Below are 27,583 nucleotides of genomic sequence, written 5' to 3'. Positions count from 1 at the left end.
TATAAGAATATTGTTGCCTAGGACAATTGTCAGTTATGCAGTCAAGTCAAGTCACCTTCATTTATATAGAGCTTTTTACAATACAGATTGTTTCAAAGCAGCTTTACGATAATAGGAAATTAACGCAACAAAGATTGTTTTGGCTGTACAGCAGCTCTAGAAGAAAGCCATTTTCCAGGTTAAGTAAGTTTTTGATTGATTAATTTCCATTGTAAAAATCATTTGTAATTAGAATTAGGGGACGCTTTCAAAACGTTTTCTCAACTGAAAACAGAACAATTTTAATGCATTCTGGCCGTTCATTTACAGCGTTTTGGTGGCCTGAGAATGCTAACTTTTGAAATAGTCTTGTATCATCATAGAAAAATTAAAGACTGCAGACTTAATTTGTGATTGAGCAAGGTAATATGGCAGCATAATTTGGTTGTCTGCTAGTTTGGAGTGTGTCTGTGATGCCTTAAACCTAAAAATATGCCTAAAAATGCCTAAAAATATGTAGGCAGCCCACTGCCTATATCTAAAGCAAAGTGAAATATATTTGGGTCATCCACAAAGAACTCTTAGAGGACTTCTCTGAAAGCTTGAATTACGAGAAAATTTGATGTATGTAATTTGAATAAACAAAAGAAGTCACTGTCACCTCTTTGTCCCACAGTGTAAGCTGAAAAAGACACTAAGGGATCAAATGTCCACTGAGCCAGCTGAATATTTCTGTCACCGTGGCCACGGACAAGGACAAAGCATATGATTAAATTCAATATTTTGAAGGCCATATTTTCAGTGTCAGTATAGACTGTCTGCACAAAAAGTTAATTTTACTTTGTTCACATTCCCATTTCACATATTCTTTCATATCTCAGGAAGCTTACAGTAATCGAGTTCTCAGTTTCTTGACTCAGATGTTTCTACTAAAATGCAAAAATAAATAAATTATGTAATTACTTAAATTACTTTAATAAAACTTAATTTTGACTCGTAAGCTATGAAAAAGCATATCTGAGCTATACAATTTTTTGGGATGTTAATTTATCCAGCTATATGACTCGAAGAAGATAAAAATGAAATCAATTTCCCACCATGACAGCTCCAGTCTTTATTTCAGTGGAGGTTCAATAGATCTGATCCTTTTAACATTTGCTTCTTCTCACAACAGGGAAACCTGGTGGCTATCAAACACGTGAACAAGAAGAGGATCGAGCTCACCAGACAAGTGCTGTTTGAACTAAAGCATGTAAGAGAATGCATTTAATCATAAGAATGAGGTTTTGCCATGTATTTTTGTTTAATTTGTGTTTGCATCCATCTGTGTCTATATCTGGGAAAGAAGACAAGGTATGCATGTTATGTGTGTGTTTAGACCATCGTTTATGACCCCACTGGACAGCCTTGCTGCCCAAGGTGGTTAAAACACCCCCCTGCCCTTTTTTACACATATAAACACACATACACATGCATTCTTTGGAGGGGGGCTGGGAAGCCAATATGAGGCTGTAGACACTCAGGTCGGGGGCAGGCGGTGTGGCTGGATTTTTGTTTTGGAAAGGAAATACTGACTTCAGACATAGAACATTGTTATGAAATGTTGAAAAGTGAAAATTTTGCTTTTTTATTTATTCCCTTTTTTCACTGCTACACTAATAAACATTAGATGTCTTTGGCCATCACTTCACATTTTCACTTCAAGTGTTTTAAGATGCCACATGTCAAGTAAAAAATTGTGCAGCTTTTAAAACTCATATTTAAGACCTCTGCGTTCTTTTTCTGAATACAAGAACAAGTTTCATGTAAACACCCCTCCAAAATAAATATCCAATCGGAGTAGGATTTAAAAATGTATTTATATTAATAGAAGTATAAAAAATATGCAATTTAAAGCTATTTTCTAATGAACCACAAAACCCACCACAAATCATGAACCTAATCATGGATGAAATTGCTTAAAGGGTTAAATCACCCAAAAATGAATATTCTGTCATTAATTACTCATGTTATTCCAAACCCACACGTTGTAGATTAATATTTTGTAAATAAAGTGGTCAATTATTATTATTATTATTATTTTTTGCACAAACAAAGCTCTCGTGTTGCTTCACAAAATTGTGGTTAAAACACTAGAGTCACATGGATTACTTTAATGATGTATTTACTACCTTTCTGGGGCTTTAAAATGATAGTTGCATAGCCTGTCAATAGAGGGACAGAAAGAGCTCTGATTTCATTAAAATATCTTCATTTGTGTTCCGAAGAAGTTTTACGGGTTTGAAACAACATGAAAGTGAGTAATTAATTGCAGAATTTTCATTTTTGGGTGAACTAAACCCTGTCACACTGGAAATGGAAGTTCAATGGAAAGTCAAGTGCATTGCATTGTGGGATATAGTACTTTGTACTCAGTACTCTGTAATAGTGCAGTATAGTTATATACTGCACTATTTTGGCAAATGTCATAGGTCATCTGTATTTTGTGCATACATAAATTCACACGCTATGCACAATGTACATAAAGCAGAGACAGTAAGAATAATCTGTTCTGCCTGTCTATCATCTGAGACCACCATGATTGAGGCTGAGCCTGAAAAACATGAAGTGAGTCCAAGCTTCCCATAATAGTCTTATTTGAAGCCTAAGTTTATTTTGATGGCCTTATCCTGAGGGAAAGCTGATAAGATTAGCTGACTTGTGGCCTATTCTAACCTGCTCAGCTTTGATTGGAAACATGAGGGGATGCATGGCTTTTTACACACGGCGCAAGACAGCAGTCTGAAACATCAGCCCTGCAGACAGTGGCCCTAGGGGTCTGGTTAGCTGTCGGGCCAGAGTGAAATGAAAGACCAAACAGATGGGGGGCCAGTGGAATCTTACCTTCTTTGTTCCCATTGACATTTGCCCTCACTGTTATGTAGGTCAAAGCTTATGCTAAGTAAAGTGTATATGGCCTCATAAAGATTTTGCCACTCACTGTAGCTCACAGAGTTATGGTAAATGATTTGCCAAGCTGTCATAGGAAAAAAAAACAGTTTGGGACTTTTTTTTTTATTTATTTATTTATTTATTTATTTATTTATTTATTTATTTATTTATTTATTTATTTATTTATTTATTTATTTATTTATTTTATTATTTATTTTATTTTATTTAACCATGGTCATTGAGATTTTCAGAATAAGTGGTAAGTCATACTAACTGTCAGCATCATAAAGGTTCTAAAAACTTTAACTCATAACTTTGTTGTTATATATAGATGAGGGATGTGCAGTTCAACCATTTGACGAGGTTTATTGGCGCTTGTATCGATCCACCAAACATCTGCATTGTGACAGAGTATTGCCCCAGGGGCAGTCTACAGGTAAACATGTTAACCAATAACATTATTGTCAACCATTTATTCATATTATTCTGTGTTCACAGGCAGTGGGAACGGTTTTTGAAAAGATTACATTTGTATTGCTAATGTTATAATGCATTTTTTTCTGCCCATTCCAGGGCAGTGGTTGTCAACTCAAGGCCATAACCATGTCTTGAACATCGGGGGGCATTTTTATAAAGCATAAAGAAACAGAACAGTGAACGAAATTCTAGGTCTAATTCTAGTTGGGAAATAATCCTTTTGGGACTATTTGCAAACAATATTTGCATTAATTTGTGTCAAATATATTACAAGTCCTGAGATTCTTCGCATTAGTGAATAAATACATAGATCTGCTGTTAACATTCGAATTCCCGTGGGCTTGTGAAAGAATTTTTGCAAACTGTGTTTGGCTTGTCAACTATGCAGCAGTAACTGAGTTTCTATTACAGTGTTATTACAATTCCTTCATTTCCATATTAGTGACCTTGTTTGTTTATGTTAACGATCATATTTGTGTGCATTGTTTGAATTATGGGCCTTTAATTTGCATGTACAAAAAACAAAGTCTGCATCTAGATGTTTTGCAGTGTTTAATTCCAGTTCCCTTTCAGTCGGTCACGTTCGACGTACGTCGGAACTGACCGACGAATTGGGATCTGATCTCAGAGACCAATCTACTTCGAGTGTATTAAAAACGAGCCAATGGAGATTGGCATGCGATCCACGCATTCCACGCACCGCCCCGCAGCGCGGGTATAAATAAGGAAGTGGAATGCTTGATCATTGCTTTCTACTTCGGAGCCGAACAGTGAATGCTTCCTGTTTCTACGAAGAGTGTTTTACAAGACGAGTCTCGTGAGAGGATCTGCTGCTTCCAGTGCGGGTGTGACGGCGCGTCAGCGAGTGCCGCTTCAGACGGAGATCAGCTGTTGGTTCGCTGGGCGTTTTCCTCTCTGAGTGCACACACAGGCTTGCACCTTTGTACTGTGTGGTGCCGCGGTCATCTCCCTGAGTGCTTCAGCACATAAAAGAGCAGTTTCCTTTCTAAAAGAGCAACACGGTTTGACCCTGCGTCTTTTTCAAGATGTCATTCAAACCGTGTGTTCCTGGATGCGGTCGACATCTGTCCCCAGCTGACGGTCACGTTCGTTGTCTCACGTGTTTGGGCGTTCAGCACGCTGAGGCTGCGTTCGTGAATGACTCATGTTCCCATTGCGGGAACATGACCATCGCAGTTTTACGGTCCAGACTCCATTACCTCGAAAGAGGCGGAGCACCTTTGCGCATCCCCCGATCTAGTGGTCCTCCCGCTGCAAAGCAGAGGGCTGCTACTTTGGCTGATGGCCTTGGTGGGGACCTGAGGGTTACTGTGAGGGCTTCCCCGACGGGTCAAATGGCTCCTTGGGCCCCTCCCCCCTCCGCTGTGCCGGTGGAGCTTCCAGAAGAGCGCGCTGGCCTCCCCCGGGAGGTCCCAGGCGTTTCTTTTGGGGCTCCGGCTGGGGACATGCTGTCGATTGCAGCATCGGGGGACGAGCTAATGGGCTCTGAGGATGAAGATTCGGCTGCGCTGCCCCCTTCGGGTGTGACAGCGTTGCCCGAGTCCGACCCAGAGCTTACGGCTATGCTTTCCCGGGCCGCCGCGAGTGTCGTGTCCCGAACCCTCGCGGTTGGACGATTGGTTTCTCGGGATGGCCCGTGCTGGTTCTCAGCGCCCCGCCCCGGTTCCTTTCTTCCCGGAAGTGCATCAGGAGATCACGAAATCGTGGGTAGCGCCTTACAACGCTCGCTCACGGTCGACTGACTCCTCCGTCCTCACTACCCTCGATGGTGGTGCGGCTAAGGGCTACGTGGGAATCCCCCCAGTCGAGCGGTCTGTGGCGATGCAACTGTGTCCCAAGACCGCTGCAGACTGGCGGGGTGCCCCGCGTCTCCCCTCCCGGGCGTGTAAGTTCTCGTCCGGTCTCACGGGCAGGACTTACACCGCCTGCGGGGAAGCCGCATCATTTCTGCATGCCATGGCGCTCCTGCAGGTCCACCAGGCCAAGGCGCTAAAGGAATTGCACGAGGGTAGTTCCGACCAGGGTGTTATGCAGGATCTTTTCCTCGCTCTCCGGGCGACGAAAGTCACTGCACGCTCCCTGGGTCGGGCGATGTCCACACTAGTGGTCCAGGAACGCCATCTGTGGCTGAACCTGGCAGACATGCGTGATTCCGACAAGGTCCGGTTTCTCAACGCCCCTGTCTGTCAGGCCGGCCTCTTCGGCGACGCCATCGAGAGCTTCGCCCAGCAGTTCTCGGTGGCCCAGAAGCAGACGGAGGCCATCAAAAACATCCTGCCCCGACGACCCGCTGCTGCCTCCACCCAGTCGTCGTCGGCAGCACCTCCGCCTGCTCGTCGCCGAGGGCGTCCCACTGCGTCCGCCTCCGCCCCTGCGAAGCCCAAGCAGCAGCCTCCACCGGGAAAGCAGGGTGCCGGACGTAAGGGAGGCGCCCAACCCGCTCAGGGCCCCGCTAAACCAGCCGGCAAGCGCAAGGGGAAGCGGCCCTGAGACGGGCAGCCCAGGGAAGACGGGAGCTGCTCTGAGGGAGATGATGTCCGCATCCTTCTCCCACCCCCCGGAGGAGGACCGGGGGGCTCTGACTGGTATTACATCTCTGCCGCTGGCTCTCCGGAGTCCAGCGGTACCCACATTTTCAATAAAAGAGCAGTTTCTATTTTCCCTGGGCCCCAAGAGGGCCAGGTTGGCAGTGCGCGACGCCCCCGGGCCTTGCCACTCCTTTCCTCCCCTCTCCCCCTCGCCAGGGGGCAGCAGTGTGGGCACCGAGAACGCCCCCGGGCCTTCTCACCCACACTCTGCCCCACCCTGGAATATTCAGACAACACTCCGGGCCGCCTCCGGGCCTCCCGAGTCGGGTCTGTCTATTCCACTTCGCTGCCCCACCCCGGGTACGTCTGTTGGTCCCGCTTGTACGGTCTCTGGGGGCTTGGCTTCAGCTCCCCAGGCCGTCTCGCTGGCTCATCCGTACCATCAGACTCGGCTACGCGATTCAGTTCGCTCGCCAGCCTCCCAAGTACAGGGGCATCCTCTTCACCTCCGTGCGGAGCAGCAATGCCCAGGTCTTGCGGTCAGAGATCGATGTCCTACTGGCGAAGGACGCGGTCGAGCCGGTTCCTCCAGCCGATATGAAGGCGGGGTTCTACAGCCCCTACTTCATTGTACCCAAGAAAGGGGGTGGGTTACGGCCAATCTTGGACCTGCGTATCCTGAATCGGGCCCTGCACAAGCTCCCGTTCCGGATGCTAACGCAGAAACGCATTTTCGAATGCATCCGTCCCCAAGATTGGTTCGCAGCGATCGACCTGAAGGACGCGTACTTTCATGTCTCTATCCTTCCTCGACACAGACCGTTCCTACGTTTTGCGTTCGAGGGGAAGGCATATCAGTACAAAGTCTTGCCCTTCGGGCTGTCCCTGTCGCCTCGCGTCTTCACAAAAGTCGCAGAGGCAGCCATTGTTCCGCTCAGAGAACGCGGCGTTCGCATCCTCAACTATCTCGATGACTGGCTTATACTCGCCCAGTCTCGGGAGCAGTTGTGCGAACACAGGGACAAGGTCAGCCTGTTGGGCCTTCGGGTCAACCGAGAGAAGAGCAAACTCTGTCCCACGCAGAGGATCTCTTATCTCGGTATGGAGCTGGATTCGGTCAGCCAGACTGCGCGCCTCACGGAAGAGCGGGTCCGGCCGGTGTTGAACTGCTTGAATTCGTTCAAGAGCAGGACGGCGGTCCCACTGAAATTTTTTCAGAGGCTCCTGGGGCATATGGCATCTGCAGCCGTGGTAACGCCGCTCGGATTGCTTCATATGAAACCGCTTCAACACTGGCTCCATGGCCGAGTCCCGAGGTGGGCGTGGCAGAGCGGCCAGTACCGGGTTCCAGTGACTCCTTACTGCCGCCAAACTTTCAGCCCATGGTCCGACGCATCGTTTCTCCGGGCCGGGGTGCCCTTAGAACAAGTGTCCAGGCATGCTGTGCTCTTCACGGATGCCTCCTCCACGGGCTGGGGGGCCACGTACAATGGGCATGCAGTTTCAGGTCTGTGGACGGGACCTCAATTGCATTGGCATATCAATTGCCTCGAGTTGTTAGCGGTACACTTGGCACTGCGCCGCCTCAAGGGGCCGCTACGTGGCAAGCATGTACTGGTCCGTACGGACAGCACTGCGGCCGGTGCGTACATCAACCGTCAGGGTGGTCTACGCTCCCGTTGCATGTTCCAACTCGCCCGCCACCTCCTCCTTTGGAGTCAGAAGCATCTGAGGTCGCTTCGTGCCATTCACATCCCAGGTGCGCTGAACCAGACAGCCGACGAGCTCTCTCGCCAGTCGACACCTCCGGGGGAGTGGCGACTCCATCCCCAGGCGGTCCAGCTGATATGGGACCTCTTCGGAGCCGCACAGGTAGACCTGTTTGCCTCTCCGGACTCGACCCATTGCCAGTGGTACTATTCCCTGACCGGGGGCACCCTCGGCACGGATGCACTGGCGCACAGCTGGCCCCGGGACCTGCGCAAATATCCGTTTCCCCCAGTGAGCCTTCTTGCACAGACCCTGTGCAAGGTCAGGGAGGACGAGGAGCAGGTCTTGTTAGTTGCGCCCTACTGGCCCAACCGGACCTGGTTCCCAGAACTAACTCTCCTCGCGACAGCCCCTCCTTGGCCGATCCCCCTGAGGAGGGACCTTCTTTCTCAGGGACGGGGCACTCTATGGCACCCGCGTCCAGACCTCTGGAAACTCCATGTCTGGTCCCTGGACGGGACGCGGAGGTTCTAGGTGGTCTACCACAGGCAGTGGTGGACACCATCTCTTCTGCTAGAGCCCCCTCTACGAGGCGCCTTTACGCTTTGAAGTGGAACCTGTTCGTTGAATGGTGCTCTTCCCACCGGGAAGACCCCCGAAGGTGTTCGGTTAGTGTCGTGCTTTCTTTCCTGCAAGATGGGCTGGAGCGAAGGCTGTCTCCCTCCACCCTCAAAGTGTACGTCGCAGCAATAGCGGCGTATCACGACGCAGTCGAAGGTAAGTCCGTAGGAAAGCACGACTTAATCGTCAGCTTCCTCAGAGGTGCGAGAAGGCTAAATCCTCCTCGTCCAAACTCGTTACCCTCTTGGGACTTAGCTCTAGTGCTCAGAGCACTTCAGAGCCCTCCCTTTGAGCCTTTGCAGTCTGTGGAGCTTAAAATCCTGTCAATGAAGACAGTGCTTCTGACGGCATTGGCCTCCATCAAGAGGGTAGGGGACCTGCATGCACTTTCGGTCAACGAATCGTGCCTAGAATTCGGGCCGGCCAACTCTCACGTTGTCCTGAGACCCCGTCCTGGATACGTGCCCAAGGTTCCTACCACTCCCTTCCGGGACCAGGTAGTGAACCTGAAAGCGCTGCCCTCGGAGGAGGCAGACCCAGCCCAGGCTTTGTTATGTCCCTTCCGCACTCTCCGCGCTTACGTCGACCGGACTCAAAGCTTTCGGACCTCAGAGCAACTCTTTGTCTGTTATGGAAGCCAGCAGAAGGGAAAGGCTGTCTCCAAGCAGAGGTTGGCCCACTGGATAGTGGATGCTATCGTCTTGGCTTACCAGTCCCAAGACGTGCCTTGCCCGTTCGGGTTGCGAGCACACTCAACAAGGAGTGTTGCTTCTTCCTGGGCGCTGGCTCAAGGCGCCTCGCTGACAGATATATGTAGAGCTGCGGGCTGGGCGACACCTAACACGTTCGCTAAATTCTATAGCCTCCGTGTAGAGCCGGTACCTTCCCGCATCCTCGCCCCCAGTGGCCAGTAGCGCTAAGTGCCCGTTCTAAGTGTCGGCTTGCAACGCCACTCCCGCCCTCTGGGCCGGATACGTGCGTCTATTTTTCTCCAGTTGTGTTCCCCGGAAACGGCTAACCCTGTCGAGCTCCTCCGTCACCCCTGCGGTGCCAGACGTTGCGGCCGTCTGACGCCAGGCCTGCACCCGTATGCTTGTGAAACGTGTGTGTAGGCTGGGTTCCATATGTAGCGGTCCCCTCACGGCTACCCCATATGTGTATTCTTCCACGGTACCAGCTACCCTACTCGGCTAGCCCCGTGTCTTTCCCTTGACAGAGCCCGCTCTGTCGTCTCTGGGCGTGTTCTTTCCCCCCTGGGACCAGGCTGGAACCACCCCAGAGACTGCCATATGTTGCACTACCCTGCCAGGTTAGTCCTTATGTGTATTCTGCCACCTAGCCTTCTACGAAGGATGTGGCTCCGCAGCGTACCATCTCCCGAGACGGGCACGCTTCCCAGCGTTATCCAATAGTCACACTGAGTGGGTCTTGCAGAAACAGCAGTGACTGACCTCCCTGCTTGGAGCCCTGACTTCCGTACCATCTAAGACAGTCCAGTGCGCTCAAGCAGGACGCTGGAAGGGCCAGCGCCCTGGCGTTTTGGTAGGGATCCCAATTCGTCTGTCAGTTCCAACGTACGTCGAACGTGACCGACTGAAAGGGAACGTCTCGGTTACGTATGTAACCCTCGTTCCCTGAAGGAGGGAACGGAGACGTACGTCCCGTCGCCAGGTGCTGTGCTTCCGCTAGGGGGCCGAGTCACTAGTTCGGCTCCTCAGCAGAAAAAAGCAATGATCAAGCATTCCACTTCCTTATTTATACCCGCACTGCGGGGCGGTGCGTGGAATGCGTGGATCGCATGCCAATCTCCATTGGCTCGTTTTTAATACACTCGAAGTAGATTGGTCTCTGAGATCAGATCCCAATTCGTCGGTCAGTTCCGACGTACGTCTCCGTTCCCTCCTTCAGGGAATGAGGGTTACATACGTAACCGAGACGTTTTTTTTCTTTTACAGGACATCCTTGAAAATGAGAGCATCAACCTGGACTGGATGTTCCGATACTCACTGATCAATGACATTGTGAAGGTTTGTGAGAAATCGGAAAAGAAATACAAAACATACTGTATATGAACCCTATTTTATCACATATTTATTCAAATGACGATGTCTCTTTAGTTCTGGTATTAAAAAACCCATCATTTAGAACACTTTAATACATGCCATGTTGTTATGGCTTTCGAAACCCAGTAAATACAGTGCGCCTATTAAAATATCAAAATTATTGTTGAAAAACCCACAGGAAACAGAATCATAAAGCAGTGTTGGTTTGATTATTTGCTTTTCTGAGAGGAGCCTCATTAGTTAAAGAAAATTGACTGGCATCAAAGATAGCTTGACATTGTTTCTGGAAAACACTATAAGAAAATAAATTCCCCTTCCATTAATGTAAACCAATCTTCTGTTCAATGTCAAAGGTACTTGAGAGCCCAGCTACATAAAAGCATTTGGCTTTTGCTGGAAAATTGGCCTGCAACTACAACAAAGTAAACTGTCGCTTAAATGCACAAAACATATTTTTGCTTTTAAGACGGAAAATTGCTTTAATAAAAACATTGTTTGTTTTTAAAATAGCACTTGTCTGTCAAAAATAATTTAAGCTGCCTGAATTTAAAGCTACACTGTGTGATATTTTCCCCCATCTAGCGGTTAAAAGGTATATGACCATCCAGTGAATTTTAGTTTCTGTTCTTCTCAATTCCGATTTCGTTTCAACTCCTACGGTGGCCGAATTAGTCCAAGATTAATATGGCTTCCAGTTCGACCTTGTCCACATTCGACACGGTGCCTGTGGGATATTCTGTGCGCAGTGGGATGGTTGGAACTCAACTGGCCTAATTATTCGGCTAGAAAGAACTGCAGCTAATCCAGAGTGAACTTTGATGATAGTAATGTTTATTCAGTCATCCAATTGCAAGGCATAAACAGGTTTGCGTGGATATGTACATAAATGTGGTTTCTGTGAGAGAACAAATAAGGATGGTAAATATACATACACAGTTAAGAACTGTATAAGTATACTTATAAGTTACATTTGTATAATGTAACCGTAAACCAGAGCTTATTGTACCATATATAGGTGCTAAATGCAGCTGCATTAAAAGGAGCGGAGCTGCTGCTGCTAACAAGCGGTGTCCGGTTACAAAAGTGTGTGCGGCGCTTTAACGTTAGCACTGCAGTGCGCTCTGTATAACAATCGTTAAAATGCCGATCAGACCTGATACATATTTCCGTCAACATACATTACAAGCAAATATTTTCTAAAAACGAATAAATATTGTTGATAACAAAATAACTGAATGATTATTCAAATAGGTGAGCATTACGCTATTGTATGTTGACACAAAAATACTTCTGAGGTGACATCAACTGAATTACGCGATGACACACTCTGAAACACATCTAACGTTACAATGACAATAACTATTATTACTTACGGAGTTATTAACGCACAGAAATACCACACAAGGAAAAACAGACTTTTGAGGAATAAACAAGCCAGGAAACCTCCGTATAACTCTGTTACTGGAGCTGCTGAGATGAAAACTCTCTGCACATGCACCAGACAAGTCTGAACAAGTTGACGCGCACATGCGCGAGGCAGAGAATTTTGTACAGTGCCATCGAGTGAAACGCAAAAGGCGAAGCTTGAATTTACGGGTATGTCCCTCTTTGGCTAATGTACTTTCAAGATGGAGGGGCAACATGGCGACCACCGTTAGATCCCATTACCTTATGTATTTTCAATGGCATATTATAAACTTACGAGAATACTTTATTACTTGAAAGAAGTAAATATACATTAATGAGCACATATATTTTTCAAAGAACTAAGTGTTTTTAGCTAAGAATAGACTAAAAAAGTTACACAGTGTAGCTTTAAGATTGACTGACAGAATCACCTTGACTTGATCCTGAGTATTAAATACAGTTGCTGTTTAATGGAAAAGACAATAACCTTTAGTAATTATGAAGGTAATGAAGGTAATTATGAAATATGTTCTTTGGCTTCTATCAACCCAGTAATTTTCTTAATGCTTTGAGCGTACAAGGAAGTATTATTAAGAATTACAATATGGAATAAGCACGTTTAACATTCATTGTTTTACATGTCCTGCTTTCTCATGAAACCATTATACGCTACATAATGTTTTTCAGTGGTTCATGTGTATTCTGCTCTATTTGCCCCATAAACTGTGGGCAAAGACATAATGTTCTGTTTAATGCTTGTGCTGCCAGGGAATGAATTATCTACACAACAGTTACATTGGCTCCCATGGCAATCTGAAATCATCTAATTGTGTGGTGGATAGCCGCTTCGTTTTGAAAATCACAGATTATGGTCTGGCAAGCTTCCGTTCGTCTTGTGAAAATGAAGACTCACATGCACTGTACGCAAGTACGAATCTGTTAAGATTTTCTGTTTTGACGCATGCAACATCAATTGACTGTTGTCCAGTGCTGATAAAAGATTTTGTGACTGCTTACCGAACTGATTTTTTTTTTCAGAAAAGCTATGGACGGCTCCAGAGTTGCTAATATATGATAGGCATCCGCCCCAAGGAACCCAGAAAGGAGATGTGTACAGTTTTGGGATCATACTACAGGAGATAGCACTAAGGAACGGCCCATTTTTTGTTGAAGGCATGGATCTCAGTCCCAAAGGTAGCATCCGCAAAGATAAAGTACATTAAAACTAATTTGCTGTACACCACTGACAAGTATTTTTGTTTTGTGTTTTTTTTACAGAGATAATCCAAAAGGTGCAGAATGGTCAGAAGCCGTATTTTAGGCCTACCACAGATAACAGCCTGCATTGTGAGGAGCTGAACATCTTAATGGAAGGCTGTTGGGCTGAAGACCCTGTAGAAAGGCCTGACTTCAGCCACGTCAAGATATTCATTTCAAAATTCAACAAGTAAGCACTGCACCCTGCTACACAGCACTTACATTTGTTATATTTGCATACACTGCCGTTTAAAAGTTTTTGATCGGTAAGATTTTTTATGTTTTTAGAAGAAGTCTCTTATGCTCACCAAGGCTGCATTTATTTTATAAAAAAACAGTAATATTGTGAAATATTATTAAAATGTAAAATAACTGTTTTCTATTAATATATATTTTAAAATGTAATTTATTTCTGTGATGCAAAGCTGCATTTTCAGCATCACTAATCCAGTCTTCAGTGTCACATGATCCTTCAGAAATCATTCTAATATGATGATTTGATGCTCAAGAAACATTTATGATTAATTTATGATATCAATGTTGAAAACAGTTGTGTAAAAACATTTTTTAGGATTCTTTGATGAATAGAAAGTTCAAAAGAACAGTATTTATCTGAAATAGATAGCATAAGCAACATTGTACTACTGTTCAAAAGTTTTGGGGTCAGTAAGATTTTTTTTTTTGTTTGGGGAAAGAGCTTAAAGAAATGAATACATTTATTCAGCAAGGATGCATTAAATTTATCAAAAGTGACAGACATTCATAATGTTACAATATTCTATTTAAAATAAATGCTGTTCTTTTGAGCTTTCTATTCATCCAATTATCCTGAAAAAAAAATGTACACACTTGTTTTCAACATTGATAATAATCATAAATGTTTCTTGAGCATCGAATCATCATATTATAATGATTTCTGAAGGATCATGTGACACTGAAGACTGGAGTAGCGATGCTGAAAATTAAGCTTTGCATCACAGAAATAAATTACATTCTAAAATATATTCAAACTGAAAACCATTATATTACATGTCAGTAATACTTCACAATATTACAGTTTTTTTGTATTTTTAATAAATTAAATGCAGCCTTAGTGAGCATAAGAGACTTCTTCTAAAAACATTAAAAATCTTACAGAACAAAACTTTTTGAATAGCACTGTATATGCCTTAACAAACATGGACAGTTGACAGTCTACATAAAACATAGGGCAATATGTACTCAAAATAGACTCAATTATATGATTCCAATATATTAACTTTATTTCTGTCCACAGACAAGCTGTTTGTAGTCACCTTTTTCCGCCCCTAATGGTTGACGGAAAATAATTGCTTCTGGTCATCAGTTTTTGTTGTTGTTTTTTTTTAAATCTGAGGAATCTGTGCATCACTTATTTCAAAATAAATCCTCATTTTCAATACAACAGACCAATAACACAAATGCTGCTCACTCATTTTCTGAAATGATTCATTGTTGCATTGTTTTGACCAGTTGACCAATTCTCGTTCACACAATTAAATCCAGGAATTACATGGAAATGCATTTAATATCATCTAAAAAAAGAAACACTTTTATATAAAAAACCACACAGATTGTGTTTTATTGCATGAAGTAGAAGCAGCATTGTATCTTTGATCAGAATGTAGCATCTGTCATAGAGCTGACAGCTCATTGATAAACAGCCTATATTGATGTGAGTGAAGGCTTCCTTGTTAATTCCCCAAAGGGGCACTTAAGTCAGACGTTGACAAACTTCCACTAAAATGTCTGATATGTTTCAGGAAAAAATTGGACCTTACAGCCTAGTCTATATTACATAAATGCATCTTGTTGATATTTAAGAAAGTTTAAATAAATCAGATATCTAGGTATAGACCAGGGCCGTCTTTCCAAAAATCTTTGTAAGCCTAAGTAGATTGTATATATAAACAATTGCATGAGTCACCTTAGAATTGGCTGTTTTCAAAAAATCGCTGTAGATCTACTAGTGCTCTGGAGTAATTTTAAATTGCTAAAGTGCAATACAGTTACATTGCTTACACTTTTTTTTTGCACTGTATCTATAATATGACTGTAATATTAAGATTGTTTTAATATTCTATTACTTTTATTTAAATCAATAGACCGGACATCCTTTAATTAATTTCCCCTTTTAAGAAAGTGATTCAGCAATATTACACTGTTAAAAATTTCAGGTCTCCAATTGAAAATTTTCTAGTGACTGATCACATCTAAATTTTTTAGTTGGCCACATTTAATTTCTGTGAATAAAACTGTATCAATTCACAGAAATTCAATTTGGCCAACTGAAAAATTTAGATGTGACCAGTCACTAGAAAATTTTCAATTGGAGAGGCCAGAAATGTTTTACAGTGCAGTATAACAAGATGAAAAAAGAGTACTTGAGTAGAGCAGTATAATAATTAGAGAAGTGCAAAATATTTAAACTGCTTTTTGACATAGCAGCATGTTTTAGCATAATAAAGGCAGAGTGGAATTTTAAAATGGTGTTAAACGTTTTATTGTCATTTATGGATGTAGTTAGTGCTCTAATCTTTTAAGCTCATAGAGGACCACAACGGAAACAAGCCTCATATTTTATTGTTTTATTTAGTTTATTTATCCCCAAAGTTTTATTGTTATAAGAGATTATTCTTGCACATTTTGTAAAAAAAAAAAAAAAATATATATATATATATATATATATATATATATATATATATATATATATATATATATATATATATATATATATATATATATATATATATATATATATATATATATATATATATATATATATATACATTTATATATTTATATACAGGTGCTGGTCATATAATTAGAATATCATCAAAAAGTTGATTTATTTCACTAATTCCATTCAAAAAGTGAAACTTGTATACTATATTCATTCATTACACACAGACTGATATATTTCAAATGTTTATTTCTTTTCATTTTGATGATTATAACTGAAAACTAAGGAAAATCCCAAATTCAGTATCTCAGAAAATTTGAATATTGTGAAAAGATTCAATATTGAAGACACCTGGTGCCACACTCTAATCAGCTAATTAACTCAAAACACCTGCAAAGGCCTTTAAATGGTCTCTCAGGCCCTGTCCACGCGAACACGGGTATTTTCAAAACCGCAGCTTTTTCTACGCGGTTTGGCTGATCATTCACATGCAAACGCAGTAACCGGTTACTGAAACCAGACTTTTTTGAAAACTCCGGCCTGGGTGAAGTTTTTTAGAATCTCGTTAAGTCGAAATGTGCGCCGTTCTCTCCATTGTTTTACGTCAGTTTGTGCGCCGTTATCGCTTTTGTTTACATGAGTGGAGTCTATGCAATGGCGGACGTAGCTTTTAATAACTCTGCTAATAGCGCTTATCACATGTATCCAGATACATGTGCAGTTATCTCATTGTATTGCAGAACAGAGGCGCCAGAATGCAATAATACAACATAGTAAGGCAAGTGTGTGAAGCTTCAGTCCACTTGGGTCCTGCCCCTGTGTACAGTTACCTGTCACTGAGTCCAAAGTAAACTTGTAGAAGGGTTTCACTGAGCCCATGGCATCCCTCAGTGCACCGGAGCCGTGGATGGGACCCATGTGGAAATCAAGCAGCCAATTATAGCGTTTTCATGTGGACGGAGATTTTTTTTAAACCGTGCTTGTGTGGACTCGATTGATTTTTAAAACAGAGGAGGAAAAACTCTGGTTATACAAATACCTGTGTATGTGTGGACTAGGCCTCAGTCTAGTTCTGTAGGCTACACAATCATGGGGAAGACTGCTGACTTGACAGTTGTCCAAAAGACGACCATTGACACCTTGCACAAGGAGGGCAAGACACAAAAGGACATTGCAAAAGAGGCTGGCTGTTCACAGAGCTCTGTGTCCAAGCACATTAATAGAGAGGCAAAGAGAAGGAAAAGATGTGGTAGAAAAAAGTATACAAGCAATAGGGATAACCGCACCCTGGAGAGGATTGTGAAACAAAACCCATTCAAAATGTGGGGGAGATTCACAAAGAGTGGACTGCAGCTGGAGTCAGTGCTTCAAGAACCACTACGCACAGACACATATACAAGACATGGGTTTCAGCTGTCGCGTTCCTTGTGTCAAGCCACTCTTGAACAACAGACAGCGTCAGAAGCGTCTCGCCTGGCCTAAAGACAAAAAGGACTGGACTTCTGCTGAGTGGTCCAAAGTTATGTTCTCTGATGAAAGTAAATTTTGCATTTCCTTTGGAAATCAGGGTCCCAGAGTCTGGAGGAAGAGAGGAGAGGCACACAATCCACATTGCTTGAGGTCCAGTGTAAAGTTTCCACAGTCAGTGATGGTTTGGGGTGCCATGCCATTTGCTGGTGTCGGTCCACTGTGTTTTCTGAGGTCCAAGGTCAACGCAGCCGTATACCAGGAAGTTTTATAGCACTTCATGCTTCCTGCTGCTGACCAACTTTATGGAGATGCAGATTTCATTTTCCAACAGGACTTGGCACCTGCACACAGTGCCAAAGCAACCAGTACCTGGTTTAAGGACCATGGTATCCCTGTTCTTAATTGGCCAGCAAACTCGCCCGACCTTAACCCCATAGAAAATCTATGGGGTATTATGAAGAGGAAGATGCGATATGCCAGACCCAACAATGCAGAAGAGCTGAAGGCCACTATCAGAGGCTCTCATAACACCTGAGCAGTGCCACAGACTGATCGACTCCATGCCACGCCGCATTGCTGCAGTAATTCAGGCAAAAGGAGCCCCAACTAAGTATTGAGTGCTGTACATGCTCATACTTTTCATGTTCATACTTTTCAGTTGGCCAAGATTTCTAAAAATCCTTTCTTTGTATTGGTCTTAAGTAATATTTTAATTTTCTGAGATACTGAATTTGGGATTTTCCTTAGTTTTCAGTTATAATCATCAAAATTAAAAGAAATAAACTCTAGAAAACTCTATAGAAATATACCAGTCTGTGTTTAATGAATGAATATAATATACAAGTTTCACTTTTTGAATGTAATTAGTGAATTAAATCAACTTTTTGATGATATTCTAATTATATGACCAGCACCTGCATAAAAAGCTATATATATATATATATATATATATATATATATATATATATATATATATATATGGCTTTTTTGTATGCTGCATGTAGGAGTGAGATCTGACCCCTAAATAGAACAATATGATTCAGAAAACCACTCACCAGCAGTACATGGTTCCAGGGGTTTTCAAACTGGGGTCCTCCAGAAGGTTTTAAGGGGTCCCCAGAACATTTCAGAAAGTAAAAAAACAAAGCAAAAATGTATAAAGTCTACCGAACATTCTAACTTTTTCATTTCTAAATGTTTCTCTCCTTTCTTGCCGTATACATACTTTCCAGAATTGTATACGTTTGCTTTGTATCTTTCTAGTGAGTTTTTCTCACTATAGTCACCTTTATCTTGCTCACTGGGGTTGTAAGGCAGTATTCTTAAACCCGGTATGTTAAGAATACTGTCTTAAAGCTGCTTAAGTACATGTATTGTGAAAGTTGCTTATACAAATAATTTTTAATTGAAAACATTCTTCTTCAGGTTTATACATCCAACATTATGTATAGCCAATTTAAATTTGGAAACAATAGGTTGTATTTATGTCACAATTACTATTTATCTAACAGTTAAAATGTTTTTTCATACATAGAAATATACAGATGAATTTTAGGAAGGGGTCCCTCTTAAAAGGTTCATCATATTTGGGGGTCCTTGGCATAATAAAGTTTGAAATCCCCTGCATGATTCAACCAGAATTGACCACACTTCATAACTGCGTTTTACCGCCTCATAACTCAACTATGCCATGCTCCTTCTGATATGCATTGCATTATAGTATTCCTGTTTCCTGTTTTAAGCACTATTCTCAAGCTTGTTTCATTACCAATATCTGCAATTCATCTTGTTGAATAATTCATGGGTTATTAGCCAGTGATCTCACATAATTGTAATCTTCTACTGTAATCTGTCAACTGTAATTATAATAATCTATATCTGCTATAATTACACATCAGACGTGGAACCAGGTGTCTAATGGTTTTTGTTTTGTTTTTTCGGCAGAGAAGGCAGCACCAGTATTCTCAATAACCTGCTGTCCAGAATGGAACAGTATGCTAATAACCTGGAGAACTTGGTAGAGGAGCGAACACAGGCCTACCTCGAAGAGAAACGGAAAGCCGAAAATCTTCTTTACCAAATCCTTCCACAGTAAGAAATGTGTTGTGTAATACTTCCTATGCAATTTCTCAACTTTTAATTGGAGATTGATGAAGAACAGCTTTTAGTTCAAGACTTCTCATATCACTACATAATTTGCATGTGACGTAACTTCTACCATATTGTTTTGTTATCAAATTTTTTATTTTTTTTAGATAAATATTCAAGTGGTGAGAACTTTTAAGCTCGGCTTAAGATAAAGCAGACAAGCTGACTAATTATAGACTACTAAACTCTCTAAAAGAATAGCTAGGAATTAACTAAGATCTTTCATTCTTTAATTAAATGAATAATCAATAATTGATCTCAAAAGTGACGTTGGGTCTTATTAACAGAATGTCTGAGAGTCTCAGCTGGACAAAGCTCTCATATTTCAACATGATAATAAATAATTTCTGATTTGTTTGTACCTTTGTTTTGTTTCTTGATAAGGATTTATTGAATGCAATTATTTTCTGCTTTCAACTGTGAACTGTCAAACGAACTGATTGTTTGACATGTCTGCTATTGTAGTTGGACTTGTGTATGGAAAATAATTTCATGGTTCACTTGATCGTAACCTAATTCTCCCCACAGTTCAGTGGCGGAGCAGCTCAAACGAGGGGAGACCGTACAAGCAGAAGCCTTTGACAGCGTCACCATCTATTTCAGCGACATAGTGGGCTTCACATCAATGTCTGCTGAGAGTACACCATTACAGGTCTATTCTATTAAATATAATATGATTAAATAAACAGTGGGGTCAAAAAATCTGAGACCGATGGTCAAAATCCTTTTTTTTTTTTTTGCAAATTATATTATTAACATAATAATTAGGACTGAAGAATAAATCAAGTTGTTGAAAATAAACTATATCATAGAATTTCTTAGTATTTAGTACCGGTACGTTAAGAATACTGTCTTCTTCCCATAGTGCACCCTGGTGCCATGTGTTTCCCAGGTAAGCGACGCACCCCGCCATCCACGTGATGTAAAAGAAAACGTGATTCAACAGACCAGGCCACCTTCTTCCATTGTTCCGTGGTCCAGTTCTGATGCTCACATGCCCACTGTTGGCGCTTTCGGCGGTGGACAGGGGTCAGCATGGGCACCCTGACTGGTCTGCGGCTATGCAGCCCCATACGCAACTAACTGTGATGCATCTTTCTATCAGAACCAGCATTAACTTCTTGAGCAATTTGAGCTACAGTAGCTTGTCTGTTTGATCGGACCACATGGGCCAGCCTTCGCTCCCCACGTGCATCAGTGAGCCTTGGCCGCCCATGACCCTGTTGCCGGTTCACCACTGTTTGATTGATACTGACCACTGTAGTCCTGGAACACCCCACAAGAGCTGCAGTTTTCAGTTTGCCGTCGTCTAGCCATCACAATTTGGCAAACTCGCTCAAATCCTTACGCTTGCCCATTTACCTGCTTCTAACACATCAACTTTGAGGACAAAATGTTCACTTGCTGAATATATCCCACCAACTAACAGGTGCTGTGATGAAGAGATAACCAGTGTTATTCACTTCACCAGTCATAATGTTATGCCTGATCGATGTGTGTGTATATATATATATATATATATATATATATATATATATATATATATATATATATATATATATATATAGAGCATTAAAAAACAGTCAAGGGTTACGTTGGTTCTGAGTGCTAGGTTGTGTAAGATGCATTAGACTACTGTGATCTGGCTTATTTCACTGGGAATGTTTATTCAGTAAAAAAAAAAGAATGATCAATGCACATTTCAAATTGTCTAATCTGTTTATCTGTGATTGGACTGAACATAACCATATTTTGTATGCAACTATCCTGCAATATTTTATGATTATGCAAGCACTACGCATTACTGCTATTGCTAGCAACATATCTGACCTTCATAACATCAAACTGCCGCATTCTTCTGTCTGAATTACAGAAAAGGCATTAATTCATTCGCATTGCCATGTATTTTGACACGATGATCGCTTTTTGATGAGAGGTTGCAAAGTTGTATTAAGTATTATCCTTTAATGCTTGTGTATTATACATTTTGTGCCAGACATTCCATAATGTTTTGCAAAGAAGAGGATCTTATTTAATTTGCAAATGCAAAGACCTTCACAACCTTCATTTCCCATGTAATAAATCCAGATATATATTCAACAGCTGTTCAAAGATGCAATGGTAAAATTAAAATTTAGGTTATAGCATGACAACCTCATAATGAAGTTGGCCTCTATGTTTAATTTATCATCTTTTCAGTTCTATGTATGCAAATACATGACTCTGTAAGGCCTCTTTCTGGGCGTACATCCAAAGGGATGGGACGGGTTTGGGGGGCTTGGGGGGGGGGGGGGGGGGGGGGGGGTAGAAAGTATTTTAATTTGAGGGAACCATTGGGAGTTCAAGCAGAAACACATCACAGCAGTCATTTCTCGCTCAGCTTCTATGAGACATGCCAGAGCTGCAGACACAATAGACTTTTATTATACATTCTGTTTGAACCAAGTTTTGGGGACACAGAAGCAGAACTATTTCTGTCAGGTTCTCATCTCACCTAAAAAGGAGATTTAAAAAAATTGGAATCGGAGGTTGTGTCTTGTCTGAATAGTCAAAAAAAATTAATTCATGAGAGAATGAACTGAACAGATCAAAAGAGTATCTTGGCTGATTTCAAAGGACCTCTATTAATATGCAAATACTTTAAAAAATACTTTCATTTTATATACAGAACATGATTTCAACAAATAAAACATGTTCTTGGATCAACATCTTTGTTGATCCTGGAACAACATTCAAATCAATCAATTAGATTTGAGGGACAGGTTTACAGTTAATGTCAAGACCTTACAACAAGAGTTAGCGGCTTCAACCTTTTCCCTCTGATTTAGTGATAAGTTATGGGTAGGGTTAGGTTTAGGGGTAGGGATAGGGTTAGAACTATGTTTTTGGACAGGATTGTTGTTCCAGGATCAAAAAAAGATGTGTATCCAGGAACAAATTTCAGGTGACCATACATATAATGTAATAATATATAATTACATTTCTTTGTAATTTAAAGCAATAAAGCTAAAAAAACTACAAAAAACTGTACTACCACTACAATACACAGCCTCTCATACATGGCTTATTGCTTTATGATACAAAAGCCTTCATTATTTTATCATGTTGTCATATTAATGTAATTCCCAACTCAATGCTGCTCTTAACAATGTCTTGTAAATCTCTTCAGGTGGTGACATTGTTGAATGATCTCTACACATGCTTCGATGCCATCATTGATAATTTTGATGTATATAAGGTGAGCGTCTTTTAATTTCAATGCAGTCATTATATCTTTTCATAAATAATTATAACAACAGTTACTATACATTATATTTATTATTTATTCATGGTTATACTTAAAAGCATAATGCATTAAAACACATGATAAGATTTGGAATGTGCTTTTGATCATATTAATGCACAAAGATGAATACCTTTATAATGCACTATATACAGTAGTGCACTCTTTCTATACAGTGTTTATAGAAAGTATTTTTTGAATTTCATCTTTCATCAACTTTTTTTAAGGTATAAAAAATATGCAAAAACTTTTTGCAGATGGCTTTGTGCATATTCTTGTAATTTTAGGTGGAGACAATCGGTGATGCATACATGGTGGTGTCGGGTCTGCCTGTGCGGAATGGGAAGCTACATGCACGTGAGATAGCTGGCATGTCATTGGCTTTACTGGAACAGGTTAAAACCTTCAAAATCAGACACAGACCCAACGATCAGCTACGACTGCGGATAGGAATTCACACAGGTATCTGTTTCACAGATTTAATTAAATTTAGGCTTAATGACATTGATGTGTTTATATAGTATTGTACTTATTTAGTATTAAGAAAACCATGGCAAATTAAGGACATTCACTCAAAAGACTCTCATAAGACATAAGCATAAGAGGTTGCTGGCAACTTTGTCTCAGCTTTTTCACCTAAAATTGAAGATTTAATGAGAAAAAAAAATGATTGTACTTGTGGGGAAATATTATGGTCCCCATCAGGCACGTGCAGAGGGGGGTTGGGGGGCTTTGGGTGCTCGAGCTCCCTTTTTCAAAATGAATCAAAAGTGCCCCTCTCAGACAAATATCAATGATAATATCGTGGTCAATAAAACTAAATAAATGTGATGATTATAACATGACAATGTATACAATAGTAAAGAACGGCTCAAAAGTCGGACAATTTCTGTTGAGGTGTTGCCATAACGCGTTGCTATGGGTTGCGTGCGTTTTGATTGACTGCTGATTTTCCACTGTTCGCAAACGGCTCTCGAGCCAAATATGGTCCTTTCAGAGAGCGTGTGGCCTCGCGGGAAAAAAGTAAACCAAATTTTTTTTTTTCATCCATAATCAGAGCTAATGTGTTGATTTCATTACAAATCTATATATTATATATTTTAAAGTATTACACAATTCACCAATGCCCGTTTGTCATGTATATACACCAACCAATCGTGATCTGGCAAAGCAAGTTCAAATTCCATTGGGCGATGTGAAGTGGTAATTTTCTGTTCCCTTTCGTTCAGTCACTACGACGTACGTTAGTGACTAACGAATGGGGGTTTCGCTTAGAAGCCAATCATCTTCATCGTATTCAACAGCGCCCAATGGCAGTGCCAATGCCATGGGCATGCGGAATTTGCATGCGTAACTCCGCCCCACCTCGTGGGTATATAAGGAAGTACGCTGCGAACATCGCATTATGTTTCTGCTTTGGAGCCAAGAGGATCTCTTCACTCCTACAAGCCTGAATTCTGAAGTCTTCTCTTCAGTCTTCGAGAGACCAGCGGTTCTCCAGGGTGTTGGTGTTACGGCGCGTTCCAGCGATCTCATGCTGCCTGCCTGCTGATCTGTGCAGTGATCTGCAACAGCTGTGTGTGTGTTTCCCTGGGCGCTTCGGCACTCTGCAGAGCTTTCCTCTCACAAAAAGAGCTTGCGCGTGGCACGTCTTTTTCAAGACGGTTCGCCCGTGCACTTCCGGGTGCGATCGATCTCCGTTGCTGTCTATGGGCACATTCACTGCTCGATGTGTTTGGGCTTCAGCACGTTCGGGCAGTGTTTGTGGATGCGTCATGTTCCCACTGCGGGAACGTGACCATCGCGATGTTGCGGTCGAGACTCAGTGATCTCCGTGAGGAGAGAGAGTCCCCTCTGCCACACCCCAATCTACCGTCTCCGAGTGAGGCGGTACTTTGGCTGGTGGCCAGGGTGACCTGAGTGCGGTGCCGTGGTATTAAGAACCCCGACGATCATTCCTCGGGCCACGCCCCCTCTTGCACATTGCTTAAACCCGCGAGTGTTGGACTGAAACAGCGGCCCGTCTCTGACGCCTCGTTCGTTTCGTTCACGCTCCAGATAGCAGTGAGATGTCGATCGCCGCATCCCAAGGTGGGCTGGAGTCCTTTGGGGATGACGATTAGGAGTTGTGCTCCGCCTCCGGGTGTGTCAGCGCTGCCTGATCCGACCTAAGGTTGACAGCCATGTTATCTCGGGCAGCCGCGAGTCTCGCGCTGGTGTGGAACTCCGCCCAGTCGCGAGTGCTCGTGGTTGCGCGATTGGTTTTTGGGGACGGCACCCGACAGCTGTTGGGCCCCGCCCCCAATGCCTTTCGCTCCCGAGGTGCATGAGGAGATCACGCGGTCCTGGAAGTCCCCGTGCTTCCCGCGATCGTTTGGTGGCCTCCTCCACCTTCTCTGCCCTTGATGGGGCCGCGGCCTAGGGTACACTGGGGCCCCCTCACCCCCACTGTTGAACTCTCTGTTGCGCACTACGGTGTCCACAGAGGGCTTGACGTGGCGTGGTGTGGCTGTCCTAAGCACCCTCCCAAAGCCTGTGGGCTCGTCTACTTCGGTGGCGTGGTCCTGCAGAGCTACGGGCAGGCCGCCGCCCCGTTGCACATGCACAAGGGTGGAGCCGACCCAGGGCTCTTCATTGAGCTGCGTGCCGCGACTGATCCCGCCCCCGGGCGGTGAAGGTGGCCACACGCTCCCTGGGTCGGGAGATGTCCACAGCTGTGGTCCGGGAGAACACCTGGCCTTACCTGGTGATTTGGAGGACGTTGAGTGGGCCCGCCCCCTCAACTCACCCATATCCCAGGCTGGCCTCTTCGGCGGCGCGGCTGGGAACTGCGCCCAACAGTTCTCGGCCGCCCCAGAGCAGACTGAGGCTGTAACACGTACTGCCCCGGCGGCCAGCTGCTGCACCAGCCGCCGGCTCAGTCGCCTCAGTCCGCTCGCCGCCGAGGGCGCCCTCCCTCCTCCCGCCCGGCCCCAGCAGCAGCCTTCACCCGGGCCGCGCCGTGGAGGTGGTTGAGGATGACGCCCAGTCCGCTCCCCAGCCTGGTTAAACGCCACGCTGGAAGTGGACAACTCAGAGATGGGTTCCAGTTCTTCCCAGGGGATGGTAGCAGGGCCTCTCCTTCCCCCGGTGGAGGGCCGGGGGAAAATCCTTCCGCTGCTGGCCCCCGGGCTAGCAGCGCTTGGGAAGAACTCATGTTCCTGTCTCTGAGAACCCAGAGACCGGTGATGACAGTGCGCGCCACCCACGGGTCCCGCCACTCGCATCCCTCTCTGTCGCCAGCCTCCTGGCAGAGCAGACCCCAGTGGAACGCGCGTCCTTCCCTGGTCTCCTCTGTCAGGACGCAGCCGTTAACCGCACCCCCACACCGGGACGCCCAACAGCCTCCCTTGTCCGGGTCGGTAACGCTGCATCGCTGCCCCACTCCGGGTACACCTGTAGTCCGATTGACCCCGCTGGTGCAGTTCCTGGGAGCCTGGCTTCAGATTCCAGGGCTGTCCCGCTGGGTCGCGAAGACAGTCAGGTGCGGCTACGCGATTCAGTTCGCGCAGGTTCCTCCCCGCTTTCGGGGAGTCCGTTCCACTATGATCGGGGCTAATGCCCCCGTCATGCGAGCGGAGGTTGCCACCCTACTGGCGAAGGGTGCGATCGAACCTGTCCCTCCAGCCGAGGTGAATTCCGGGTGTTACAGCCCGTACTTCATTGTACCCATAAGACCGGTGGGCTTGACCGATCCTGGACCTGCGCGTCTTGAACCGTTACCTCCACCGGTTTCCGTTCAAGATGTTGACAGCGAAACGCCTTTTCGAAAGCGTTCGTCCAGTCGATTGGTTGCAGCGATCGACCTGAAGGACGCCTACTTCCATGTCTCCATTCTACCTCGACACAGACCGTTCCTACGGTTTGCTTTCGAGGGGCGGGCATATCAGTACGCAGTTCTACCATTCGGGCTATCTCTGTCCCCTCGCGTCTTTACGAAGATTGCCGAGGCAGCCCTTGCGCCCCTTCGGCAGCACGGGGTTCGCATCCTGAATTACCTCGACGACTGGCTTACTGGGTCACTCTCGAGAGCAGGTTTGCGGACACAGAGATTTGGTGCTCCATCACCTAGCCCGTCTGGGCCTTCGGGTCAACTGGGAGAAGAGCAAACTTTGCCCCGCGCAGAGGATCTCTTTTCTCGGTATGGATCGACTCGGTCGCCATGTGCGCGCTGCTTTCGAGCGAGCGCGCGCAGTCTCTGCTGACTTCCCTTCGACAAGTCGAGGGCAAGAGTGCGGTTCCACTGAAACTGTTTCAGAGGCTCCTGGGGCATATGGCATCTGCAGCCGCGGTAACGCCGCTCGGATTGCTTCATATGAGACCGCTTCAGCACGGGCTACGCGATCGAGTCCCGAGATGGGCATGGCGGTCTGGCACGCTCCGGGTACAAGTGACTCGGGCCTGCTTACAGACTCTCTCCCCGTGGTCGAACCTCAGCTTTCTACGGACCCGAGTGTCCTTAGAACGAGTTTCCAGGCATCTTGTTGTATCAACAGATGCATCATCCACGGGCTGGGGTGCCATGTGCAATGGACAAGCAGCCACGGGCTCCTGGATAGGACCCCAGTGCCTTCTGCATGTCAATTGCCTCGAGTTGCTGGCAGTACGGTTCGCCCTGCACCGCTTCCGAGCGTTGCTGAAGGGTCAACATGTACTAGTCAGGACAGACGACACGGCCGGGCGGTCTACGCTCCCGCCGTATGTCTCAACTCGCCCGCCATCTCGTTTTATGGAGTCAGAAGCATCTGAGGTCCCTTCATGCTGTCCACATCCTGGGAGTCCTGAACCGTGCAGCCTCGAGCTCTCACGGCTTCAGCCACTTCCTGGAGAATGGAGACTCCATCCCCAGACGGCCCAGCTGATATGGGAACGGTTCGGTGACGCACAGGTAGTCCTGTTGCCTCCCAGGACTCTTCCCATTGCTCCCTGTATTATTCCCTGACCTATG

At 44.3% G+C, this 27,583-nt stretch overlaps 1 protein-coding gene across 1 annotated transcript in view; it reads left to right on the top strand.

Moving 5' to 3' along the window:
- Positions 1-27,583, top strand: part of npr2 (natriuretic peptide receptor 2) — an 89,717-nt gene that overhangs the window by 50,671 nt on the left and 11,463 nt on the right. The window contains 10 exon segments of the mRNA XM_079814520.1: positions 1,154-1,231; positions 3,242-3,346; positions 10,223-10,294; positions 12,506-12,665; positions 12,776-12,931; positions 13,016-13,184; positions 19,110-19,256; positions 19,842-19,965; positions 22,483-22,551; positions 22,884-23,058. Coding sequence (XP_079670646.1) covers positions 1,154-1,231; positions 3,242-3,346; positions 10,223-10,294; positions 12,506-12,665; positions 12,776-12,931; positions 13,016-13,184; positions 19,110-19,256; positions 19,842-19,965; positions 22,483-22,551; positions 22,884-23,058 — 1,255 coding nt within the window.

Source organism: Gobio gobio, assembly GCF_949357685.1.
Source record: "Gobio gobio genome assembly, chromosome: 4".
NCBI lineage: Eukaryota > Metazoa > Chordata > Actinopteri > Cypriniformes > Gobionidae > Gobio > Gobio gobio.
Note: the sequence above shows the minus strand (reverse complement) of the source record. Positions and strands in the feature narration are given on the sequence as shown.